Source organism: Macrobrachium nipponense, chromosome 30, assembly GCF_015104395.2.
Source record: "Macrobrachium nipponense isolate FS-2020 chromosome 30, ASM1510439v2, whole genome shotgun sequence".
NCBI classification, from domain to species: Eukaryota; Metazoa; Arthropoda; class Malacostraca; order Decapoda; family Palaemonidae; genus Macrobrachium; species Macrobrachium nipponense.
The window spans coordinates 11392866-11420391 of NC_087218.1; the positions used below are offsets into that span (position 1 = coordinate 11392866).

The 27526-nt window shown below is 37.9% G+C and overlaps 1 protein-coding gene across 1 annotated transcript in view; it reads right to left on the minus strand.

The window, feature by feature from the left end:
- Nucleotides 1-593: 593 nt before the first annotated feature.
- Nucleotides 594-27526, minus strand: part of LOC135202286 (voltage-dependent T-type calcium channel subunit alpha-1G-like) — a 146353-nt gene continuing 119420 nt past the window's right edge. The window contains 4 exon segments of the mRNA XM_064231595.1: nucleotides 594-11378; nucleotides 23641-23779; nucleotides 25087-25206; nucleotides 26683-26718. Of these exon segments, the coding sequence (XP_064087665.1) occupies nucleotides 9955-11378; nucleotides 23641-23779; nucleotides 25087-25206; nucleotides 26683-26718 (1719 nt within the window). The 3' untranslated portion in view covers nucleotides 594-9954.

A 27526-nucleotide genomic window follows, 5' to 3' on the forward strand; every position in this document is an offset into this window, starting at 1 on the left:
TTTCAGATTTTATCCTTCATTGTTGAGGCATCTATTTACAAATATTCACTAATCATCCATCGAAAAACATTTTAATCTAGATTGGCTTAGATGTGAAATAAGTGTCAACAGGAACATCCACTGTCAATACTTGGAAGTGGTAAGCTAATCGAAAGAATATTATATATATAGAATATAGGCCCAAGGCCAATCACTGGGACCTATGAGATCATTCAGCCCTGAAAGGGAAATTGAGAGGAAGGGTTTGAAAGGTGTAACAAGAGGAAAACCCCGCATTGTAGCCTACTATTGAACAAGCATTAGGAGAGGGTGGATATACCAAGACGAGATTGTGAACGGAGGTACAGTAAAAGGAATAAAAGAGGTTGCAGCTCTAGGGGCCGAAGGGGCTCTGTAAAGAACGTGAAGTATAAAAAGAAATAAAAATGTTTTTGCGTCCAGCAACCTTCATTGCCATGATGGGAATATTACAAACTTACCTTTTCTGGCGTTAGATTTTTTTTTTTAATCTGGACCACACTAAGTAATTGATTTGCCGTCCCACTGATCACTGAATATAAATAATTATGGAGGATGTACATTAAAACACATCATCTGATCTATTTACATTTATTTTTTTGTAAGAAGTAAAAACTGAGCGTCCCTGATCAGAGAGAAGTGAGAGAGAAAAGCACACTTTAAATCTATCACTTTGAAGAATGACAAAAGGGCATTTTTTCGGGTAAAAAAGAATATATATATATACGAATATTTTTTATATATATATGCATATAACGAATGCAGAATACAAGTCATCTCCACAGCCTTAGAATAACCGACTGATGTATCAAGCTTTGGGGAAAAGAAAAAAAGAAAAAAAATCAGCTCGATGTAAGTACTTGTTGGGTTGGGTGGAGATGACGGCATTCCTATAATTGTTTTTGTCATTCATTTTTTCTAATATATATATATATATATATATATATATATATATATATATATATATATATATATAATACATATATTATTAATATAATTTCCCTGTATTCTTGAATGTGGGTTGCTGCTAAAGTTGAAAGAAGAGGAGCATACAGATTCTAAAACAGTTTACTTTTTCTTTCTTTCTGAAAGACGTCATTATTTGACCTAACATATTTTGAAGACTCCCTAATACAAGCAACGATGTCTAATCAACATGTCTTGAAAGAGTTTGTACAGACTATGAAATTGCTTTACATTTACATGAGAAAAGTCGTAGAAAGTGAAAAAGAAAGTGTCGCACAGGTACAAAGATACGGATTTAACGCAAGAGAACCTTTCCTTGAGGACAAAACTACGGGAGTTCAGAGAAGTCAGACTGGAATTCAAGAGGTAAACGGCGGTAAGTAATGTCTGAAGTTTAATCATGAAATCCCAAGAGCACATCTTTACAAATCCCAGTCTTTCCTCCTGTTTATGGCCACTCTTAGTTAAAAGAAAGTTATATAATGTACACTGAGTCTAAAACAGTTCTAGCAATATTACTTTACCAATAAATAATTTAAAACCACTGAATCAAATTGTATATCGTTCGAACAGGGCAAAATGATAATTGTCATCGATCTCCTGACTTCCCTTCACGTGTAGCTTAATCCATCATATCACAATTGCTACTTCAACAACGTAGCGAGAACACTTCTTGTATTTTACTAAAACGGGGAAACAATTTTTTAATCAACTATTCAACAAGTAATACAATGTAGTTTTGTGATTCACCTTCACTTAAATATGTAAGAATGCAAGGTACATGCACAATGCTACACTACATGAATGAATCAAGACCCACACATTTGTTCATGTTCTTCAAATGCTAAAAAATGACTGTTTCTGTCATAGTCCCTTCACATCTTTAGAAAAGCTTTTAATATTGCTCTGAATTCTGTCATGTCTCCCGATTCGTCAGTAGTACTGCTAACAATGATAAAATCTTAACTATCTTATCAAAGCGAGTAACAAATATATATATATTTTGGACTACATTCCATATATATAATGTATTTTTTTGGTCACATGCAAAAATAAAATAAATAAATAAAAAGTAATAAACTCGTACGTTAAAGTGAATAACATTAAACTCATTTTCTCAGGAATACGTATGAGTGTTCGGGTACCGTCATTTAAAAAATTACATACATTCATGGCATGTAAACAAAACTGGTGACAAACAGTAAACAAAGTATGTAGTGATACATTCTAATCACCACGCTGCAATTGAACATAAATATAGATCAACCCACAAATCACATTTTCTAAACAGTATAATCCAGTGAGACATGACAGCAACACTTTTTGGAGGATAGCATCACCTACAATCTTATTTACCTCTTAAGCTTATCATTTCCATCACGAGTTTTATAAAAGTGAACAGTAGAAAAAGGCACGCAATTACAGCATAGAATTGAGAGAGAGAGAGAGAGAGGTTCAGGGCAGAGAGAAAAGGGGGTAGGGGTGAATGGAGAATAAGACAGAGGGAGAAAGAGAGAGACTTTTGCAATTCGTCTGTCACTGAATGGAATGATATGAAAAATAATATAAAAAATCCTACTATATTCTACTTTTTGCTATAGTTCCACACAAAAGGAGAAAAATCACAATCACACTTCTATATTTATTAAGATGCTAATGATGCTTGCAGGGAAAAACCAGCTCCTAGGAAAATAATGTTGACAAATTATTTTCTTCAAGAAGAGAAAAGACATAGGTATAGCTACTTTTTCTTGGCTTTATTGATCAGCAATGCTTGGAGCAACAGAAGAGACCACTTCTGAGTCAACAGAAGGAAACAAAATAAAATAGAGGTATAAGAAACAATTATAGTACACTATTACAAAGTATTATGAGGCCAATGAGATAATGATTGTTTACCACAGGAGACTACTTTTAAATGAGAGCAATTAGTCATTTCCTTTCAGGTTTCTCTGCCATCCTTTGGTGTTCTGGTACAATTAAACGAAAAATAGGCTAAATTCAAGAAGGAAATCCATAATTGAAAAAATCTGTTATTTTTAGTAAAGCAATTATTTCGGCCTCTGCACTGATGGAACAAGTTAAAGTTTACTTAATGTGCAAATTAAACTATCAAACCCTTTTATCAGAGTCAGTGTTAAGCCACTGTACTACAGCATTTAAAAAACCCAAATAGAAATATTTCAAGATTTTTTTTATCGCACTCAGATTTAAGGCACATGTACCATTATGTGGCATAAGTAAACACAGTAGTGAATGAACACAAATTTCTTCAGTAACTCACAGGAGTCAACTCTTAATATTTTTTTTTACACTATTAGCCTAATCTTATGCCTAAGGAGTGGCAGATCTATTGCTTTTCACACGAACGTCAGAGTGTATTTTTACCCTGCATTAACAACTATCAACTATGACTAGAGAAAATTCAACAAATATTTGGGAGGTTTATATGCACAGGGACATTTAGAGATGTATCTTATGGTCAAAGTCTCTATGCGATGTCACAAGAGCATGCTTCCTGTACCTTTTAACATCTTGCAGTTAAACTTTGCTCCAAGTAGCCAGTATGTGGCAAAATTGAAGTTGTGTATGTTTGCACTCCTGCAGCCCCACTTAACACACATACAACTACATCATTTCACTTCAGCCAGTAAGACTGATTACTTGTTACAGACTTTGATGGCAAGATGATAAAAGGTGTCAGATAATCTAATTGTATGACACCACCTTGAGGGGGCTGAGAATCTTAGACCTGGCAAAAATACTTCAGATCACTAGTTTATGAGTTGGAAACAGCCTTTAGGTAGGGCTAAAGTAAGTTTTAACAGTTAGAAATTGCTATAATTTCATAAAAATAACCAATATGAAAAACTAATATTTTAAATGATGCTATGTACTGTATATCATTATCAAGATAGGAGGCAAATACTGTATAGTACTGCTAAAACATCATTCAAGGTGAAAACTTGGAAAGTCAAAAGTTAAGAACATGTCCACATTGCTTTAACACATAGTATACTAGATTCATCATATGTTTCCAACACATACAGAATTACCCAGAGTATTAATATCTATATAAAGCCACTAATAGATATAAGAAACTTATAGCTAACTCAGAAGGACTCAACAAACCTCAAGACGTATTCTACACTGGACCAGCAGGATTAGGCGAGAGTCAAAGAACCCAGCATTATGAAAAACACTAGCACCTTCTATCAAAGATTTAAAATTAAGTTCACAGCTAAGCCTGAGTTACTGGATATTCAGTTATGTAAAAAAAAAGAATAATTTTATTACTAACTGCCATAGTACTGCACCTAGTCTAGTAACTGGGGCTGTTGTTAGGCTATGTTGCCCATGTTCCAGCAGGGGCTTTGGCTCTTATGAGCAACTCCTAAGATAATAGTAGCAAATAATCATAATCTGAGGTCCCATGAGATACTATAACAACAACTAATTAAAGCCATTATAATTAACTTCAAAAAGTACCTTCATTAATAAGAGGGCTTCTATAATGAAAAACTTACAATCCAAATAAGTTCAAGGAACATTTATATAAAAGTTAATTCTTAATAAGATGGTTCAATGGAAATAAAACTTATTTGCAGAGGAAATCTCCTAAGTAGTTAAGCCTTGTACTGTGCTATTTAACAACACCTATCAAGCCTGCTGTAACTTCAACTTAATCTTACTTTTGTGACAAAAAGTAAGTCTAAAGTTTAAAATTAAAAGATCTCAAAACATAGACAGAGTCAACTTGCGGATTAACAGAAACATTCGAGACCACACACAATGCACAAAAATAAAATTGACTCGGGTGTGTTCAAATTTAGTCTATTGGACTAGGAGACTGCAACACTCAGAATATTGTATAGACTTGATAATGAAAGGCTGCGCTAAAAGACTTTTCCACTACAATCTGCATTAATTTCCATTGCAATTTGTATCATCAACAGTGAACACTACCATTAAAAAATATGTTCTTGATTTATTTGCGTTATATGAATAAAAATCATGAAAACACACAAGTCAGACCATAAGTTCATGGATTCTACTATAATTCACAACTAGTTTTGAGACATCTTATCTCCTCTTCAGTGTGGTAAGCACAGAAGAGACCAATATGTGAATATAGACTAAAAAGCTAAAACTTATGATCTGATTATGTTTATTACCAGCTCGATATCAATGCTTTTGACATTAAAATCAAATGACCTCATTCTTTTGTACGCATTACCTCTTTGCAAAATAATGGCAGCTTACCTTATCTCTATAAATGAAAAATCTAAGGTGAAATAAAAAACAGAACTAAAACTTCACATGGCTTACAAGAAGTTTAATGGTTTTCAGAACTATTATGCTGTGTTAAACATCAAAGTTTACATAAAGCAAAACACTAACTCTGAATATCCAATATTATTGTGGTGGTTACTGTACCCACAGTACTCTCTTCAAACATAATGTTGTTCATTGATAAAGAACACTACTGTAAACAAATAGAATATCAAAATAAAAGAAAGAGAGAAAGATCTAAAACGTAAAATACTTTATTAAATTATTTGCATAGTTAACTTTCTCCATAACCTCAGAATCCCAAAATGTTTTTTTTTTAAAAGTGTTGTGGACTTAGGTGTCCTGCTAACCGATGATGTAACATGGCCTACATAATACTATAGAATGCCTTCTTTATAAAGTCAGTCATCATTATTTAAACTTGACCACGGAGGCAAGGCTCTTTATTCTACAGTGCCTTTGGAAGTAACCTAATTAAAGCTTTTATTTTGTATCTAAAACATAATTCATAACAGTTTAACTAATGACAATTTTTCATATTTTAGTAGCACCTCTTCCTTCTAAACTATGGAAGGTAGAGTACATAGATTTACTTCATAAAAAATGTATTATAATGTAACAATCCATGGTAAACCTGTTTTACTTTACGGGTTTGAAATTTTCAATTATCCTGGGTTACAGTTATCTTGTCATAGAGAAAACTTTAACTAAATAATACATAATAGTTTTTACAAATTTGCAATTTTCTTTGGTCTTCAGAGACATTTAGCCAAATAATAACTTTATGGAGTCACAACTTTTTTTTGTGTACTCAATAACTAACAACTAAGAAACCCTCTTGAAAAGTAAGTGGTCCTCTTCAGATGCTTTGCTGATCAATAAGTATCACATTTGTTCCCACATTCTAAATCTTTCAGACATTTACTAAAGGGCAACAAATTATATGCCGCCATTTCAACATGAGTGTTTTAGTATGTTTGCGTTACATCCTACTCCAAATAGAGGTATGGGGAGAGAGAGAGAGAGAGAGAGAGAGAGAGAGAGAGAGAGAGAGAGAGAGAGAGGGACATTTTTTAGACACTTACCTGAAAACCCTCCATTATCAATATCACTAACGCTGCTGCTACTGTACTACCCAATGCTCACTACTGTCATTACTACTTCTACTGCTAAGTTAAAACTGTCACAATATCTAGTAATGTCTTAGTTCAAACTGTGGTGTCATGACAAACATGGTTTAAGAATGCAATAGTTTGACTAACACTGTCTCTATAATAATTTAAAAGAGGACTGAACACACAATAGAAAGGTGAAATAAAAAAAATGGGCATTTCTTGTCGTTTGCTAATGACTGAAACGGACACTATATTGTTATTTTTTCTTACTGGGGATAATAATATAGATCTTGTATGGCTAATCACAGCACTGCCTTAAATTACAACTATAAAACTTTATAAACTTTCCATCATATATACAAAAGTCACAGTGGATTCCATAAATTCATATACTTAGACCTGTGACATTTTAACTATTTGACATACACACCCTTAACATATAATGCCATACATTATAAAGGATTTATGCCACTAACTGTATAGTTATGCAAGTCTCCCACAGGAGACGATGATCAAAATTTCTCTTCATAACTAAATAACTATGTACGATTATGATGTGTGTTTTATGAATCCTAGGAGAGACTGGGCTCCACAATATGCCCAAGGCAAGCACTTTTGTCCCATACAACAGCTACCATAATAAACTATATAAATCTATCTAATCTCTGGGATCATCAGTCATACGTCATTACCAATGCATGGTCTAAAGCCATTGAGTTACAAACTACTATAATTCAGTATATAAAAAATCCTTTAATAACATAAACAGAGGGAAGTGAACATGCAAGTTTCTCGTCTTTCCTACTCCAGCAATGATGAGTGTGTATGAGCACACTTAAGTACGTATACAAAAGACAAACCAGTTCTTACCCTAATTAGCACATTACATACAGGGTCATCAAATTTGCAATTACAAGTGCAAGAATAGTTTTGGGTTTTAATGTTGGAACTGTGAGAAGTGTCTGCCAGGAAAAAAATTTTGGAATTAGTAAGCCAGGTTCCAAAAGCCAAGCATTTAGATCCAGAAATACTATTTGTAGGAACAAATGCCTAGCTTACAGAATTGCTGAACTCTAGTGCAAATGAAAACGTCCAATAAATTAACAAAACATATGTTTAGGATTCATGAGTCCAGGCTCTTATATTCCTAAGATTTGTCAAAACTTTATAACATTAAAGTAAAAATCACTCAAATAGTACTCTTTTTATGCATTTACAAACTTCTCATACTATCATGTCTACATACAACAACTTAAGTTATCAAACTTAACTTGTGCTAGACCAGCTATGATAAATAATACAATGAAAAGAAAACTCTTCCTTTGACAGACAAACATCTCGTCAGTATGTCACCAGACTATTGCTTCATTAGAATTGCTACAAAGACTCTGACCACAATACATTTTTGTTATCTATAAGTTCCTATGCAGTAATATTGTCATTATATTTTTCTTCATTTAAAACATTCCACTAACTAGCCAACGACTAGCAAGGATTTCATTCTAAGATGACAATAGTAATTTATACTTGCAAATGGTGACCCTTGAACATGCTCCTTTGACTGTCACACTGTCTCCTTTAAAGGGAACAAGAATCTCAAACATGCCACTAACAAACTTACTTGAATGGAGAGAAAAAACGACATGGGGATTTCTTAAGCATCAATGTCATACAAAAACATTATTGTTTACAGTGATCAGGTATATGTACAGCATGTACATACACGCTTGTCGATATGTATGAATGGAGACATGAAATTAGTCATTAAACGAAAGTGTTTGTATCTGTACTATTGGTGTATGTATTTACATGAGGACAAACACTGTATGGTTCATACTTTAATCTCATATTCATATTATAGCAACCAGTACCTTTTAATATAAATATATATATGTATATATATAAATAGAATTATACACACATATATAAGTATTACAGGAATTCCACCACCAGTAGATAAATATACTATGTTGTTAGCTTTGCAGTGAAAAAATGCTCTTTATATATATATATATATATATATAATATATATATATATATATATATATATATATATATATATATATATATATCGAATCACTAAAATATTGAACATGATTTTATATATATACATATACATATAGTATGCATGTGTGTGTACGTATTTATGTATCTGTGCAAGCTGTTTGCATATGTACTGTATTAAAAAACCAAGGTTCAATGTAAATTCAGAAATTGAATTTTATCTTGGTATGTTGTTACAATATAGGTATGTCTGTAAAGAATATATTACAGTAATTTGGTTATTTCATATATATATTAAATATTCATAATTATCTGTTGTACATTTACACTTGCAATAATTATGAAAACTATCCACTTCATAACAATTCTGTAATTTTCCCATGTAGGAACACAGGATGAGTTAGGACACATTAACAGAATATTCCAAAATAAGCATTATGTCATTATCACTAGTGATTTTCAAAAATCAATTATTCAGTAACTACAGATATGTAACAAGAAAGGAAGCAAAAATTTCTAAATTACCCTCTTGGGTGATGATACCAAGAATGAGAAAACATAGTTTTCAAAGGCAGTGACAGGCCGCATTTCATGATCGATAAAGTGTTGCCTTTTCATGTAAAAAAAATCTTTCCTGATTTTGAAAAATGTCCTTCCATCTTCTGTACTATTTCCTTTTTGATCTTCCTGATTTAGTTTTTCCTCAGGTTTAAGATCTCTTCTATAGTTTTCCATCAGAATTACTTGTTTCAAAGCAGTATTCCTCCCTTGTGGAAAAAACGACTATATACTAAAAGAATCATTACTCAGTGGAGCTCCTATCTGTCTTCAAATTGGTGTACTGTATGTAATGTAATGCACATTTTAGTGTTGATTTAAAGAAATGGTAAGATAAATAGATATATGTGTGCATGTGTTTTACATGTATTGTATATGTAAGTGCATATATACATTTACATAGATATATATTTATTTACTTTTTCATTTATGTATTTGAATAATACATGTATACATACAGTGTATATGTGTACATTCATATACAATTGCTATGCATACAAAGTGTAAGTTAATATGTTTATTCATCTATATTTCTATGTATCTTTGTATATGTATATCATTCATACATATACATGTCTGAGTATATCTGTGAATATAATATATATATATATACATGTATGCATATATTCATATATGGATGTTTGTTAATGTGAATGTACATGAATGCATATATATATAATGTATATAAATATATATATGTACATATATATGTAAAAAAGTATGTAATACTTAAATATGTACATACTGCACACATGTGCATGTACTGTTCAGTAATGCATATATATAAATATACATACATACATGTTTATACATATTTATATAAAACTATGTTTGGCAAGTTTTGATAATTTTATTTCTGGCACATAGCATAATGCTCAATGACATCAAGTTACAGCTTTTCTGAGCATTTATTTTTTTGGCATTCACTAACTTGGATGGCACACAATCTCAGCTAGTCAGGTGAACAGCATTATCCAAACTAGCTTGGTTTCTAATGTCACTAAGACTCAGGACCTGGAGGTCGGGATCTTTTTCTTCCTCTTATAAAACACCTTTGTCCAGCAGGTAACACACTTCCCTTGGGTTGCGACCGAGAAACACCTAACTGCAGTCCGATCGTAGCAGGTTGACCCATTGACCTTGGCACCACTGATTCAGGATGAGGTGAACGGAGCCTACTTGCTCCAGTCTTAAGGGTCCAGAACTGGTTTCTCTCTGGCCAAGGATGCCACTGTTCATTATACTTAGGCTGGAAAGGTTGATTGTCTCTTGAATGAGCTTCCATTACGTGTGCCGAATGAGGAGGGCTATTAAAATCAACCCTCAGTTCCCCAAGTGAACTAAATGGGTTAACTTGGTGTGAGAGCTCACTCATGGAAGAGGAGACAGGTGAGCAAATTGGAGCTGAGAGGGTAGTTGGTGATGGCTGTGGAGAAAAACTGCCACTTCCATTCCCTGAACTCCTGGCCTGGGATACTGAGGTACTGCTGGGTAATGCACTAGCCTCACTCATTGGGGAAGACAAAACAGGAGAGGGAGAGAGAGAGGAAGAATAAGGGGATATTGTGGCTGAAAGTGCAGCCATTGCTTCACTTCCAGATGAAATATCAGGAGAGGGCAATTCTGGTGGACCACCTTCTAGTGTAAAGGAATCACTGCTTGATGCTAGTGTATCATCATCATCCTTATCTGCAAATGATAAGGGAGGAGGAACATGAGGCATGTAACTGAAGACTAAGGTATTATCGCGGGCTGTAGATGGCCCTGAGCCAGATGTTGCTAATGGAGAAGGTCCTGATGAAAGTCTAGAAGTAGCAGATACCTCTTCACTGGAGCAGACTGAGCATGAAGTAGAATCCATATCAAGCCTTCCACCTAGTTCAGGGACATTGTCAAAACTAGCCATGAGGGACTGAGTGACAGAGTCATCAAGGCTTACTTTCCTTCCTCCACCCGCACTTATCTTTCTACTGCTACTCCACTGAGACTGCCTCACTGCTTGCTGTGTTATTGGAGCCTGTTTTTCATCAGCCTCAAGTGACTCTAGCCCTGCTGAAATACTGTCACTGTTACTGTCATCATCATAATACGCTTCAGCGAGTGGAGCTTCCCTTTTCACTGGCACTTCATTAATTCTACCACTATCTGGCTCTGTTGTAGGACTGTAACTGGTAGAAGATGATTCCTCCAGAGTGATACTTGGAGGTACCTGACGCAGATCTGTAATAGAAACTTTGTCCTCTGGCTCATCAGGTGAAGGTCGTTTCAAATTGGGGTTATATGTGTCTTCATCATGAGGATAAGAGGTCAAATTGGATGATGATACCTCATCCTCTACTTCATAACCATTAATATTTATACTGGGAATGGTGTATGATGCATCGACCCGCACATCTGGTATACCAGGGGACACAGGAGGAGTGTCTGAAAATTACATCATCATAAATAATTACAGTATGAGCTCCATAAATGAATGATTTTCCAGTAATACTGAAAAATGTAAATGCACAACAAAATTACTTGTAACATGGGGAGGACATTTTGTAAAAGCATTCACTGAATAAAACTCATAATCCACTAGTATATATAAGATTCATCCAAGATCAAGCAATTATATTTAACTTTTGCAAAATCATCTTCAGACAGAAATGTTGTACTGTTTTATTAAAAATAAATAATTAGCTTCCTCGTAATTACATTTTCTTTATAAGTTATACGTCAGATTTCCTTTTAGTTACAGGATTTATAAATAGTATAGTACACTCATGCAATAAATGCGAACCAAATGACTTGTGTAACATAGAAACATCTGTTTCAGGGATAAATATTGTTCTCTGAGTATCAACTATTGCAGTATTAGTAAATTATTCCCAAATAAAGTACTCAGAGTACTTTATCTAGTTACCATAAACTAATCACATAGTACACTTGTAAGAATGGTTATCATTTGTAATATGTAGTACGCTATGTGAGAACAGTTGCTCATCTGTGAAAAAGCTGCTGACCAAAGGACATATTTTACACCAGTAAGTGATGCTGCATAATAGTCAGTACGTACTTTAATACTGGCAAGATACCCCAAATTGATAAAAGTCTTTTAATTAAAACTTGACTCAATATAAGCGAAGTGGCATAAATGCAGTACCACTTTTAGTTGTGAATTCTAGAACAGGCTGATAACAGAACATGGAATTTAAATTGTTGGAGTCTTTGAACCCACAGACAACAGGCAAAATTACAGGAAAATAACTATTTTTCATGAACACGAAATGTATGCAAATAATATTTGGTTATTTCAAGAGATACAATCTAATTTTACTCCCATCACTTTTCTAAGTGTCCACAACTGCAAGATATAATAAATTTTCATAAAATATTAAAAAAAGTTAAAATTTATAAGGTCCTTCAAAGCATATTAATTTTGTACTCTTATCTTTTTTGATAAACTAATATTGTGCAGCTTTTTATTTTTAATAGTTTGGGGATTCGTCACTTGCTTCACAGAAATGGATCTCCTCCATCCCATCTAGCATTGGAGGGCTAAAAATGGGTGTTGTGCAGTCAACCTGCTGCACACTACTGAACATATTAAAATCTGACCTGAGAAAATAATAAATAGTCATTACGTTACTTGCCACTCTCAAATATACCTTAAATTTCTGGGTTCGACCTGTGTCTGCTGGTGAAAAGTTCCTGTAGCTCACTATTCTAAGTATAAATAGATCCTAAATATACCAGAGAAAAAGCTAGCATGGTATGCTGAAGTTACTACCCTCAGCGTGAACACCCCAAGGGCGTCGGTATAAGCATAAGGGCGAGTGGAAGCCACTACTCACAGGTCTTCTGCCAATTAGAGGATTCCTCTCCAAAGTCCCTCCCACGGCAAGAGCCGTTACAAAGGCTACTCCCCTTACCTTCAGCTTGCTCTTGCTACTACTAGGTACTACTACCTGCCCAGCATCTTCATTCCTGTAATTAGCATTGTGAGTGCGACATGCGTCTAGAGCTCCCTTAGTGCTTTTTCCAGAATTTAGCGATGTCCTCTGTGGAACTTCCTCCTTCATCTAAGTTGAGTATTCCAATTGGTGTTTTCGTAATTTGTATCGTTATGATGCGTTCCATTTCTTGCCTTCGGCCCCTTGGAAAACGCTTTTGGGGCACCACTAGTTCATCTGCCATTTTGGGAACATCATCAGAGCACGTGTGTTGCTATTACTCGTTATTTCCCTTTTATTTTTAATTTTATGTTAATTTTATATTCATTATAGTCATCAGTGACGTTTTTTCGTATCACGTACTTAATTATTTAGCCGACCGAGTTCGGATTGGTTAGGTAGGAAGGCCTAACACGCTCATGACGTCCTCTGGGGTTTTTAAAGAAGGTTGATTAATTTATATTCTAGCCTCTGGCTTCCCCCCAGCTTCTCAAGAGCATGTTCGTGCCTTTCTGTGCATAATTTTATCACCTTTTTTATATGTAAAATTGTCAGACTACTAGTAGCCTATCGTATTTATCATCGGAGAGGAGAGAGTCCTCTCTCTCTCTCCCGATGTGAGACATGCATGCGTTATTGTTTAATGCGAACCAGATAGGTACTTGATTTTATGCACGTTGATGATTTTCATATCACTGAAAGGTTGGAAGAGTTGCTTCTCTCCCTGGCTTAACCGACCAAGCCTAGGCTAGGTTTTGGAAGGTAGGCCAGGTGTTCCTACCCCTATACCCCTATGCCTCTCCCCCTGTCTGCGCTACGGTGCTAGCGGGGAGGATATCAAGGATAGAGAGTCTCTCTTATCATATTGTTGGACCTATCCTCCCTACCTGTCCAGGTCGAAAAATTCGAATTTGGAAGGTTTGGTCGAGGGCCATCGTCCACACCATGATGTCTTGGAGGTTATCTGGCCTACCTGACCAGTTCCGTAGTGATCTCAGAAGGTTAGGCTAGATCCATACTGGGTTTTCTCCTTTCACCTTATGTTCCTCTTGCAACTCTTCCATGATGCCTCATTATTTCTATTATATATTATTTATTGTATTGCTTGTAGATTAAGTGGTCTGGTATGTATATCGTCCTGGCCTAGCCTCCTTTAGTATAACCTTTAGTAGTAGGCCATGACCTCCCGTTTGAGATCACCGATCAATCGCTGTACCAATCATGACGGGCCATAGGCCCAGTCGGCCTACTACCCCTGTAGTAGTAGGCTACACAGCCTTCAATAGGTGTTTATCTCTGATCGGGTTGGTGGCCAGGCAATCACGACCAACCACCCCCCCCCCTTCCCCCCCTTCCCCCACTTCCTAGCTCGGCTCTGCCTGACGCTTATAGCTCGCAGTTCCAGTAGTCTTATTGATGAACGACTGCTCGAGCTTTTTCACTTAAGTGGGGAAGAGAAGGGTTGGAGCGGTGAGGTTACTGGTATTATATGTAATCCCTAATGTCTCCGAGTGGATAGCTCCGCCAGCTTTACAGCGGTCCAGTATCGGACATCGCTCCGGATTGTACATTTATACTGCTCTGCCGCTCAGTGCTCTTTCCCTCCAGTTGTCCTCCCCGGCTACAGATTCGGGCTGGGAGTTACGCTCCCCCCCAGATGCGTTCAGGTTCAGATAGAGGAATTACCTTCCCCTGATCCACTCACTTCAGCCCGTTTCCACCGGCATTACTTATGACAATGAGAGATGAGACTTTGAGTAGGCTAAGCTTTGGGGACTACTCTGTAGATACCCCCGGACCTTTAAGGTGCTGACGGAATGTGACTCACCCTAACACCTGCCGCCGGAGTATTGTACTAAGTTGCCGCTGCTCAGTTTCCGTTCTTGTGTCGTTCCCCACTCCGGTGGGGACAGTGGATGGGTCAGGTATTCGACTACGATAATTCGTAGCCTTCTGATTCAGCCGACTGTAATAGAGATTAGGTTCTTCCTCTTCTCCAGTCCGGCGGGTCTCAGATCCCACATACTGGACATACATCTACCTTCCGGGGACGGAATCAGGAGCAGGCAAATACACCCAAAGATTTTCTTTTATTCATTCAGTGAGTTGAAATCATTTTAGTGAGTAAGTCTTGAACCAATATCTAGGTTAAGGTGCATGCTCTCGCTGGAGTTAACTCCGGTGTCTTGTGCTAATACTCATAAAAAATTTTCAACTTACAGATGGTCCGTTGTCAAGCGGTAGGGTGCTGCGCTATCCTCGGCAAGCCCTACAGCCATGTAGTTTGCTGATCCCACGCAAATTGCGCTGTACAACTCGAGCACTACATGGTCTGGCACCCGGACGCGTGCACCGTCTGCTATGAGATGGTGTCGATTCTCACTGATGAGAAAGTAAGTATCCTTACTGCGTCATTTGCATGGAATTTCTGTTATAATAACTTAAGAAGTTTCTTACAGATACTATTCCTTGAGTGGAATGTTAATTCAATTTCCTCTCTTACAGGCAAGGGTCGTGCTTAGAGGATGGGTGTCAGGTTTTGGGAGGAATGCGCCGGCGGGACAGCCGTACGTCCTGGCTGAAGATCTGTGCTCCCTTCTGTCCCCGGGGGCCACGGCTACAACAGCTGTTCCAGTGCACATTGCTGGCCCCATCATAGAATCCATCCGACTGGCGACGCTGCCCATCCCGGAGGAACAAGACGGCGACCTCATGGCGGAAGAGGTGGCGGCCATCAGCATTCACCATGAACCAATGGCCACCAAGGAGGAGGTAGGTGGGGAGGTAAGTGAGGCAGGTAGTCTCTTATGCCCTACTCCTTCTTCTTCCTCTTCTTTCCAGAGCTTCTCTAAGTCCACCCCTGCTTGGGAAGGATCGCTTTCGGTCATTCCCAAGCTTAAATCGGTAAGACCGAAATCCCTTCCAAAGGAATCGAAACTGACTCCGTCAGCGGCAACTGAATCGTCGTCGGCCCCACAACCGTCAAGGCTAAATCCGCCAAATCCAAGGCGATGGAGTCCGGATTTGACCAGGAGGCCTTCGCTAACCTTCTAATGTCGAAGGTTAGGGAAGTGGTTGACGAGAGGCTTGAGTCGATACGACTCGCCTCGGGCTCAGATACCTCAGGCCAGGCAATAACGTCTCTGACCGAGAGGATCAGGCCCCTGGAGGAGATGATGACCGGATTCCTCCATTCCGGAACCCCGGCTCTGTCCATGACAGTGCCGGATGCGTCATAACTGCCGCCATTTGACAATAACAACCTGAAGGGTGCAGAACCCGTCCGCTGGAGGACTTTGAGCTCTTCCCGCCGGGTCTCCAATTCCCATTCCCCAGTTTTGTCAGACTAGCAGAACATGTGCTAGTCAGAGTAGACAAGGTCCTGAAGGAGACAGTGATCTTCCCTAGGGATCAAGCTCAAGCTGTTTGGGTTCGCACCCTCTCCAACTGGGGTTGCGTTAACACCAAACTAACGCCCCATAAAGGTAGCTTTACTATGTTTGTGACCCCAAACGGAGTTCCGTCGCCATGTACATCCAAGGTGGCGGAACTAACTATGCAAGCGGCGGCGGAGGATAAGCCCTTACCAGCGCTAAAAGAGACAGAGGCTACCTCTCTACTCTTCCCTGCAGATGTGGAGTTCTGGAATGACGCTCCGGATACGTTTACGGCAGGTAAACTTGATCCGGATTGCGCGTCCACCCTATTCACCGAGAAGCTACCTAGGATTCCAGACCACTTGGTCAAAGCGGAATTCAAGGTAAGGACCAGATTAGGGAGGTCTATCAACTCCGTAACTGTGGCGGAGTTGGTAGCATCAACCTACACTGAAGAACAGTTGTTCCGGGTCCTTACGAAAGCTCTGCTACAGACTTTCCAAACAGACCTGTACGATTTCATTATGGCGAGACAAGCATGCAGGAAGTACGTCCTGGGGAGTGCCTATAAGACACGAGCCTAGTAGACTCATAAAGTCCTCAATATGGGGCGAAAATTTGTTCCCGAAAGACGAGGTTAACGTCTTTCATGAGGCAGCCAGAGCCAACCAGAGTCTTCGGGTCCGTTGGGGACTTCCTTCCAAGAGGAAGTTTGATGGCCCTGGACACCAATCCAGACCCAAGAAGAGGCCAAGGAGATTTCATCCTTACCAGGCCTCCCGTCCTCAGGCGGTCAAGGACGTCTGTTCAGTGTCCCAAAGAAGGACTCGGACAAAAGAAGAGTGATTCTGGACTTGTCCCGTCTCAACTCATACATTCATTGCGACAGATTTCGCATGCTGACCGTCTCGCAGGTGCGGACCTTACTTCCCCATGGGGCCGTCACCACCTCTATAGATCTTACAGACGCTTACTATCATGTTCCGATAGCAAGGAACTTCTCTCCGTACCTAGGTTTCAAGCTAGGAAAGCAGGCTTACTCATTCAGTCATGCCATTCGGGCTCAACATTGCGCCCAGGGTATTCACCAAATTAGGAGAGACGATAGTTCAAGAACTAAGGACTCAAGGGGTAATGTTAGTAGCCTATCTAGACGACTTGCTCATTTGGGCAGCCAGCGTCGACGAGTGCCGCAAAGCAGCAGCCAAGGTGATAAAATTCTTGGAATTTCTGGGTTTCCAGATAAACAAGGAAAAATCTTGGCTCGTTCTGGCTTCCTGCTTCCAATGGCTGGGAATCCAATGGGACCTAATCAAGCACAAGCTATCTCTCCCACTCAAGAAGGTCAAGGAGATAGCGACGGCTACGAAACAGTTCCTCAAGAACAAAAAGGCTTCTCGGCGTACCCAAGAGAGAATCCTAGGTTCACTACAGTTTGCGTTGGTGATGGACATCCTATTGAAAGCCAGATTGAAGGATATCAATCAAGTCTGGAGGAAGAGAGCCAACATCAATCTCAGGGACAAGATCTCTGTAATTCCACCCATTTTGACAAAATGGCTTCGTCCATGGACGGAACGCCGGAACCTGGCCAAGTCAGTAACACTGCAATTCCCTCCGCCGTCTCTAACCATCCACACGGACGCATCTCTGAGTGGCTGGGGAGGATACTCGCAATACAAGAAAGTCCAGGGAACGTGGTCGGATATGTTCCGCCAGTTCCACGTCAATATTCTAGAAGCATTGGCAGTTTTCCTGACCCTAAAGCGACTGACTCCGGCCAGAAACAGTTATATAAGGCTAGTCTCGGACAGTTTAGTAGTAGTCCACTGCATAAACGGAGGAGGCTCCAGGTCATGCAAACTAAATCACGTATCGATTACAATATTTTCGTTGGCGGCGAAAAATCATTGGCACCTGTCAGCAACTCACCTGGTAGGAGTAAAGAATGTTTTCGCAGACGCACTTTCCAGGACAACTCCGCTGGAAGTGGTCCCTGGACAGGAAGTCGTTCCGGTGGATTTGCAATCAAATCCCGGATCTTCAAGTAGACCTGTTCGCCATGGAATCCAATCACAAACTACTATGTTACGTGGCACCCAAACTGGACCCTCTAGCTTACGCCACAGATGCGATGTCCATAGATTGGAACAATTGGCAAAAGATTTACCTATTTCCACCGGTGAATCTTCTGATGAAGGTCCTGCACAAGCTAAGATCTTTCACAGGACAGGTAGCATTAGTGGCATCCAACTGGCCAAAGAGCAACTGGTTTCTGCTTCTTCTAGAACTGGATCTCCGGCCCAAACGGATCCCCCATCCAGAACTGACACAGGTAGTACAAACTCAGACTGTGTCAGCTTCCTCAAGAATTCTGAGTGCCCTAACTTTATGGACTTCATGAAGTTTGTGGCCCAAAAGGACGCTAGTATTGATCCACTAAACATCTTATTCATGGGATCAGATAAAAGAGAATCAATGCTCAGGCAGTATGATTTAGCAGTAAAAAAGTTGGCCATTTTTCTAAAAGATTCAGCTGCTCAAAATATGACTACAAATCAGGCAATTTTGTTCTTTAGAATTATATTTAAGAAAGGCCTAGCCGCTAGTACCATTACTACGATCAAATCGGCCTTAATATTAAAGCTTGGCTTTAATATTAACTTGTCAGATTCATACTTCTCTTCGATTCCAAGAGCATGTGTCCGTCTGAGACCAATAGACCGCCCTCATACGGTCTCTTGGTTTCTGAATGACGTACTTAAATTAGCCTCAGACACTGATAATGAGTCATGCTCATATATAACCCTTCTCAGAAAGACCTTATTCTTAATGGCCCTGGCTTCAGGTGCTAGAATATCTTGAACTCTCGGCTCTCTCTAGAAATCCAGATCATATTGAATTCCTCCTGTCGGGTGAAGTATTACTATCCCCAGATCGGAATTTCTTGGCTAAGAACGAGGACCCACAAAACAGATGGGCTCTATGGAAAATTATTCCTCTGACACAGGACTCATCATTGTGTCCTGTCATTACCCTTAAATCCTTTTTGGCCAGGACTTCCGAAAAATCTTCAGGCCCCTTTTCATTAGAGAGAAAGGTGGTACGATTTCTCTTAAAGGTATTAGACAACAAATACTCTACTTTATTAAACAGGCCAACCCGGATTCAGTCCCATACGTCCATGACATCCGAGCAATGGCTACCTCCATTAACTATTTTCACAATATGAATTTCGAAGACCTGAAGAAATATACGGGTTGGAAATCTCCAGCAGTATTTAAACGCCACTATCTCAAAAACTTAGAGGCCCTTAAATTCTCAACAGTGGCTGCAGGGAGCATAGTCTCCCCTGAATGACCGAGTCTTATCAACTCCTTCCAGTAGCCCCTTTTTGTCAGTCCTTTTTCTCATTAATACTCTCTCCTTCCTACCTGCCTCGCTCGTATTCCCTGCCAAACCCTCTCTCTTCCGGGCCGGGCTGGTTGGTTTGCCATCCCTGCATTGGAACATGTACATAGTGTTGAGACCATATAGGTATCACTGACCTGTCTGTACATACCTTTTGTATATTGCTTCATATACCATTCTTTATATTGTCTTATTATATTATCTTATTATTGCTAGTTTTAAGCCATAGTTTAAGTTCTAGTGTAATTAGTAAGTAAGTAAATTTCTGCCTTATTACAGTGCATTAAATTTACTCTTTAAGTGAACCTTAGGTTTCATTATACCCCCTTTTTATATACTCATTTGGTATCTGTTAAGCTTGGATGGAAATTCTCTGATACTTTTTCACATGCAGACACAGGTCAAACCCAGAAAAGGGATTTTGACAAAGGAAAAATCTATTTCTGGGGGAAGACCTGTGTCGCCCGGTGAACCCATCCCTTCTTCTTTCCCCACCCTTAACCAGTCCAAGCTTGGGTGTCTATTCCAGGAATGAAGATGGCGGGCGGGTAGTAGTAGTAGTAGCAAGAGCAAGCGGAAGGTAAGGGGAGTAGCCTTTGTAACGGCTCTAGCCTTTCTAACGGCTCTTGCCGTGGGAGGGACTTTGGGGAGGAATCCTCTAATTGGCAGAAGACCTGTGAGTAGTGGCTTCCACTCGCCCTTATGCTTATACCGACGCCCTTGGGGTGTTCGAGCTGAGGGTAGTAACTTCAGCATACCATGCTAGCTTTTTCTCTGGTATATTTAGGATCTATTTATACTTAGAAAAGTGGGCTGCAGGAACTTTTCACCGGGTGACACAGGTCTTCCCCCAGAAACAGATTTTTCCTTTGTCAAAATCCCTTTTTTGTGCCATTAGGTATGATCTGCATTTAAAATAAACAAATGAATAATGCTTGGCTGACCCAGATGGATTGTCTATAATCACCTGTTTCCCATCAGGTGGTGCTGGAATGTTCACATTCTTGTTAGAATTCTTCCTGACTATCCACTAAGATGTGGGGGTTGTAAGTGGGTTTCCACCTTAACAGTAGGTAAGTACGTATCCAGATAATTAACTGTAAAAGTTAGCTGACTACCAAATTAAAGGAAGTTGGTGGGTTAGTGAAGCCAAAGAAAGAACCACTCAGCCAAGCAAACTAAAAGCAATTTTAAAAGGGAAAAAGCTTCTGAACATCCTTTAATGTTGTTAGATCCTTCCTGGTAAGTACTGCTGCCCAAGGTGGATCAGCAGCAAGGTGCAAAAGTCTTCATGGTGAGACTTTCCAGAGGATCCTTACATGGAAAAGGACTCTTTTTCATAGAATACTAGTGACTCATGTGCCAGGGTTGAAAGCCCACAACCAACAGTCTAATACTAAACCTAGCAACTACCTTTAGATATGAAGGTAAACTCCTACACTCAAATGTGTACCTTTGTGTTCTGCAAACTTAACACCCAAATTCATAAAAACATCAAGATAGGAGAGAAATTAGATTCCCTTGTATTTTGCTCTGTAAAAACTTGTCCCTTCTACAACAATAACAATAAGGCTAAGGGCTTTACAATCATACAAAATTTTGATGTCTCACAAATATATAAGGCAAAAACTGCATTACACTTCCATTTAGGTGTACTGGTAACCTTCTTCGTTGAAAGATTTTTAAATTAATCAAAAGATGTGCTTATGGCACGAATGCAGTGCGGTTTTACTTTAAAAAATGGTAAAATATCAGGATTCAACTCTGTGCACTGACTTAATTAAGCAATGTAGAAAAAGGGCTAGCATTCTTGGTCATAAGACGTGTTTGGCCTTCTAACACCACAGAATAAATTCTTAACTCCTCTTAATGGTTTAAGTCTGTCCAGGTATGTAAATCCTTAGTTTTAACTGGAAATAGCAGAACTTCCTCTTCATTATATACTAAGGTAGTTAAATTAGCCACCATCACAAATGGAAAGGGGTTTTGCTTTTGTGTTTTTAGCCCTAAAAAAAGGAATAACAAATGACAGGCATCCTCTTGAAAAAGTACACATTATTTCTAATGGCTTGAAGCTCACTATTGTGCTTCATCATAACAAGAACTAAAAGGCAAGAGCTAAAAGATAAAAAAGTGTCTTCAAAGTTATGTTTTTAAGGCTTTATCCAAAGGCTGAAACTGAGGTAATGTCAAAAGCTTAAGGATTACATCCAAATAACATCCTGACCAATGATAGGAAGATTTTGGGACTTCCAATTTAACAGATTATTAGACTTCTTTCAAATCTCTGTCATGAGTGATGCTCAAGTTAGCATGTCGCAGAACTGAAGACAACATAAAAGTGATGTCCTTTTATCGCAAAAACAAAACGTTACCTCATGTACCTGGGATACTGGAAGAACTTAACCAGATTACGTACAGAGGTAAAGGTGCTGGATATTCCTCAGGACAGGCTAAACTATCAGGACTGATAAACTGACCATTGTTGCTGATACAATCAAGCAGTGGACTTCCAAATTTAGGATTGATGTCCTAGTTGCTCTTGAAAAGCCTCTAGCTCCTGAAAGACACTTGACAGTCTCCACATGGTCAGATGAAGCATGTGGAAGGTATGATGGAATTTTTAAAAAATGAGACTGTCTGAGAACTTTCCTCAAAGGCAGAGGGCAAAGAACATCTATCACTAGAGGAGGGAGCAGGTGACTCACTGGATGACAAGACAACTGGTTGGGAGGGAGATGTTTGGATGAAAGCGAGCAGAGGGTTCTCACATGACATCACCATGGTAGACAAACCACCCTCCTTGTGCTTCAACAATGTACCCAAAAGAGACAAAATCTTCAACTCAACAGACACCCGTGCTGAGGTGACAGCAGAAGCCATCCGCACAACACAAGAAATGGCACAAGGGGAAGGGCCTGTAGTACATACTGGTGCAGTTGTCAAAACATGAGGAATGCAGAGCAACAGAGGGGGGACTGAGTAAGAGGAAGAGGGTTAACATCAGAAACTGAAGGTATAAATGATGATTTAGGGCAAGCAAATGATTAAACAACTATGGAGGGAACCTTGATCCTTACCCAAAGAATACCTGACCAAGCACCTAAATGATGACACAAGTAAACTCATATATCTTCCTCAAGATTAACTACCCAATTCTCCTTAACCACAAAGGGAGCATCAGAAGGCAGAGCTGAAGGATTGAGAGAAGCAACACTGGAAGAAGAGGAAGCAGATAGAGTAAACTTATGGCCAGACTACCCTTTACATTCTTCACAATGAGAAGAAAAATCACACTTATGACCCCTAAGGTAACACACACACACACACATACACACTACATGACCATCATGCCCAACCAGATGCATTTGGTTTACACATAACTCATTCCTACAGAACCAAACATTTCTATCTCCTCTTACTGTAGATGACATAATACAAAACAGAAAATAAGCAAAATATCATACATGAGAAAATCAGCTAAAATAAAGTAAAAATTAGTAAAGCCAATTCTCATTGTATGAATGTGGATATAGCTGGAAGCATTCTAATAAGAACATAAACATTCCAACACCACAAATTGGAAAACAGGTGACTTATAGATAATCCATCCAGGTTAGCCAAGTGTTATTCTATGGTTTACGTAATCTGAATGCTGATTGCACTTAATGGTGCAAGGATGAAAGCTAGCTAACCATAGGTAAGATTGATTCCATATACGTACTAATATGGAACTGTTGGAATGCTTGCATCAAAGAAATTTGTAGAAGCATTTATTTTAACGATCATTAAAACTAGAAAATATTGTTTGCTATCTGAACATCACTATGAAGCAAATAGTATCCGCAAACGATTAAGATAAAAAAGAAGTTAGTCCTGTACCACCTTAGAAGATACTGTCACAAGAAATAGGAAGTACAGTATGTACTACAACAAAAAAATTTGTAAACTATTAATCCTTACTATTATCTTTAGGGGAAGCTTCCAGAAGCTCTCTTTGTCCTCGGAAAGTGAAGTTTGAAGGAAGCGACGACATTTTGCTTAATGGTTTGTGGAAGTACTTGCCACTGTTGAATTTCGCTTTGGCTGTTTCATTAACATCCTGAAATGTTCAATTATTTATTAGTTATTTCTTTGTGGCAAATCTTTTTTAACAATACGTATCCTCAAATTCTATAACTGCCCTACTGCATTCCTATGTACTACATATACAGGCAGTCCCCGGTTTACGACAGGTTCAGCATATGTTGTTCTGAGGTTACGACGCTTTTCAATTGCATACATTTGCAAGAAATTATTTCCAGGTTTACAACCCATGTTCCAGGGTTACGACGCTTACAATGCCGATCTGATGGAAGAAATTTTACTCCAAAAATGCAAAATAATCAATATTTGAAGTTTTTTTGATGAAAAATGCAATAAAAATGCAGTTTACATAGTTTTTAATACACCCAAAGCATTAAAGGTAAGGTTTTCTTAGGATTTTTTGATGATTTTTAAGCTCACAATGATTTTTGGCTTACGGCGCATTTCAAGAACAGAACCCCCGTTGTAAGCTGGGGACTGCCTGTAGTAATAACTTTCTTAGAAGGAGCGCAATATAAATGACAAGAGTTGCAACTTTTTAAAGAAAGGGGTCTAAAGACAAGAAAAATTGATGTTGCAAACCAAAATAATCTACCATCAAATATTTAAATACAGTTTTGGAATAGAATTACAAAACTGCAAGCTTATGATTGATAATGTCTCACATGCCACAAAAAATTAACATGAAAGTTTAGAAAATAAAATTTCTATTAAGTATAATGCATATCTAAAACATAACTGAATGTACAGCATATACTCCGTAAATGTATTCATATAAACATATTGTATACGATGACAGGAACTTTCTTAACTCTCATATAACTAGATTGAGATATTCTTAAAATCTCTTTTTTTTAATAAACTGCAACTTAAAAAGTTTCCTAGGATAAACTAATAACACTGAAGATTCTTACAAAGTTTCCTTTAGGAGGTACCTTTCCAAGAAGTGATATCCATTACTGGTTGAATATTTGGCAGTCGCATAAAAAAGTTGGATTGGAAGTCATTATGCATTCTATAGATCAAAGCATTGGTTGCAAAATACCCATGGGTAAAACAAGCATGACCGTTTCGAAGACATGATAACATTACCTGGGTAAAACAAACATGACAGTTTCGAAGACATGATAACATTACCTGTACTGTACAGTAATGTGGCACTCTTTAAGAAGTTAAAAACACCATAAACTAATCAGATTAAATCTTATCTTGATTTGTTTTTATCAGATTCATTATTACATATGGCTTGTCATTTATCGAAGATGAGTTTTTTTTAGGTACTTTTTTTTTGTGTCCAAACCATGGAAATAAGCAATGACTTACCTTAGCAACCTGTTGGGCTAATTTTTGGTTTGCAATATTTTCTTGCATTTCGGCTATTTCCTCTTCCTCCTGTGCTAGTTGCCTTTCAATTTCAACTTCTAGGTCATATTCATCCTCCATCTGGATTGGAAAATGAAATACAATAAATTTACCACTTGAAAACTGTAAATTTAAGCATAGAAAAAACTGTGCTGTGAGTGGAATAGGCTTCAGTATAGTGTATGGTGCAGACAGATACCAAAAAACCTACAATCAGCCACATCTTCAATAACAAAGATATTATGCTCCATAAATAATTAAGAAAACTAAGATGGCACTTAGAGAATGTGTCATCCTTAAAGATTGCTTAAAGTGGTTCTTTATAATAAGTGAAAATTGATAAGTATCATAAAGCTCTTCTATCAGTATTATTTGAAAATTCATTTTCTCATAAGATTTGTGAAATTATGATGGTTAACTTAAATGATAAATACTAACAAGGAAGAAAGCAACAGATAGGCTTATTAACTGACATATCTTTACCTTACCACATATGAAAATTAAAAGAATCACAATTATTATTCTGTACTTCTTGGTATACAAAGAACACTTTCATATTAGTCTGCCAACAAGTATCAGTTGACACCAGCAATTAGAGGCGAAGAATTTAGTAATCTATTATAAATATTATATCCTGCATGAATGATATAACATTTAAATGATACTGACATCTACCTCAGCACACTGATACACCTTAAGAATACATTAGTATATGTGGTCTACTTGAACCATAAAATCACAGTAACAGTAATGGGATTAAATTTGACTTGAAATTTGGGAAATATTATAAGCAAATATTCAATTATGAGAATGAACTAAAAACTCTGAATGTACAAAAATCAAGATTCTAATGATCTATGGAGTATATAAACCTCAATGCAAATTCTGAATCCCAGAAACTTAACAATTAATTGCCAAAATATGGGGTGGGAAAGGGAGTGTGGGCTTGTAGTGGACATTATACCTTGTTGGCAAGTTTCAACAAAAGCTATACATTCTTATTTCCAATAAGTACAAAAGGTGCCACTAACTGGAAAAGAAGGGTGCATAGCTCCCCTTAACATAGACAACATTCAGAATGACAAATCACATTATGGGTGAAATTGGTCCGCCACAAGAACACACAGATACTTCTACTTTGGAAAGGACAGATAAAAATGTAATAAGAACTGGATTAAAATAAACTCAGTTTAAGCTATTAATAAAGATGTTTAATCTTTTAAAAATGATAAGTTTGCTAGTGCACAACTCATTTTGACCCTCACTAATCTGAACTTGGGTGACAAAAGATCTTAATCTGGGTTTTTGGGTTAGTAGCTCTCAATTTATGTTAACAATTTATGACATCCAGAAGCGATGGATCTTCTGGTAAAGCATGACATTAAAATAAACAAATTTCTAAACATAAATTAGTATGCACATGCAAATGATATGTGAAAGGGGGGGGGGGGGGAGGCATTAAGGGATCAGAAGGGAAGGGGTGGGAAGCTGAAGGGGTCTCTAAATAGATGGTGAGGCATCAGATTAGTGAGGGACTTTATCTTTTTTTATCTTTACCCTGAGCAGTCGCGCAAACTCGGCCTCCTCTTCCTCCTGAAATCAGAATGTTTGAAGTGTCAAAGGCTGTTTTGTATTGGCACAACCATTATTATACTCAAAGTGGGTGACATTGGCATAGAGACTGAATTGTCATCTGTACATCTTCTCAAGCGTTGCATCTGAGCGTCTATGCCTGTCTTTCACACTTGAGTGTTCCTTAAGCCACCTTTTAGGGGATAAGTGTACACATAATGGCTACCAGCAACACTCTGTCCTTAAATGCGTGAAAGCAAGTCATTAAGAGCCACCCTTATCTGTAACTGCTTAAATCTAACAGCCATCACAAAGACTCATTTAAAAGGCCCTTTAGTTGGCAGATATGAAGACTAGCCTCAACTGACAACTTTCAACAAGAGTTGCATGCAACATGCATCATCTGTTACAAAGTAAGTATACAACACTTTTGTGAAGGATGTACAATGTGTGTAGTAAATAACAGTAAAAAGGAGAAATATTTTTACACTAGTTAGTACAATATTAATGGGTAATTTAGGAGCAGAATTCAGGAATATATGCCCCATCAACCTGTAAACAAAAACTGATATGACAAATAACTACAATAGGAAAAAAGACATACGCATTGGCATGTTTTATATTACATAATAAAAGATTTGACAATTAAATTATGTATACCAGACACTTGTTAACTTTTTACAAAATAAAACCTATCTGAATATTACAGAGCAAAAGAAATATGACATGGAGAAGCTCCAGTGAAATAACCTAGAACACCATAATTACATACTTGATATATGCCACCTTGAAATTCCTCACTTAACATATTCAGCATCTAGATTTTACA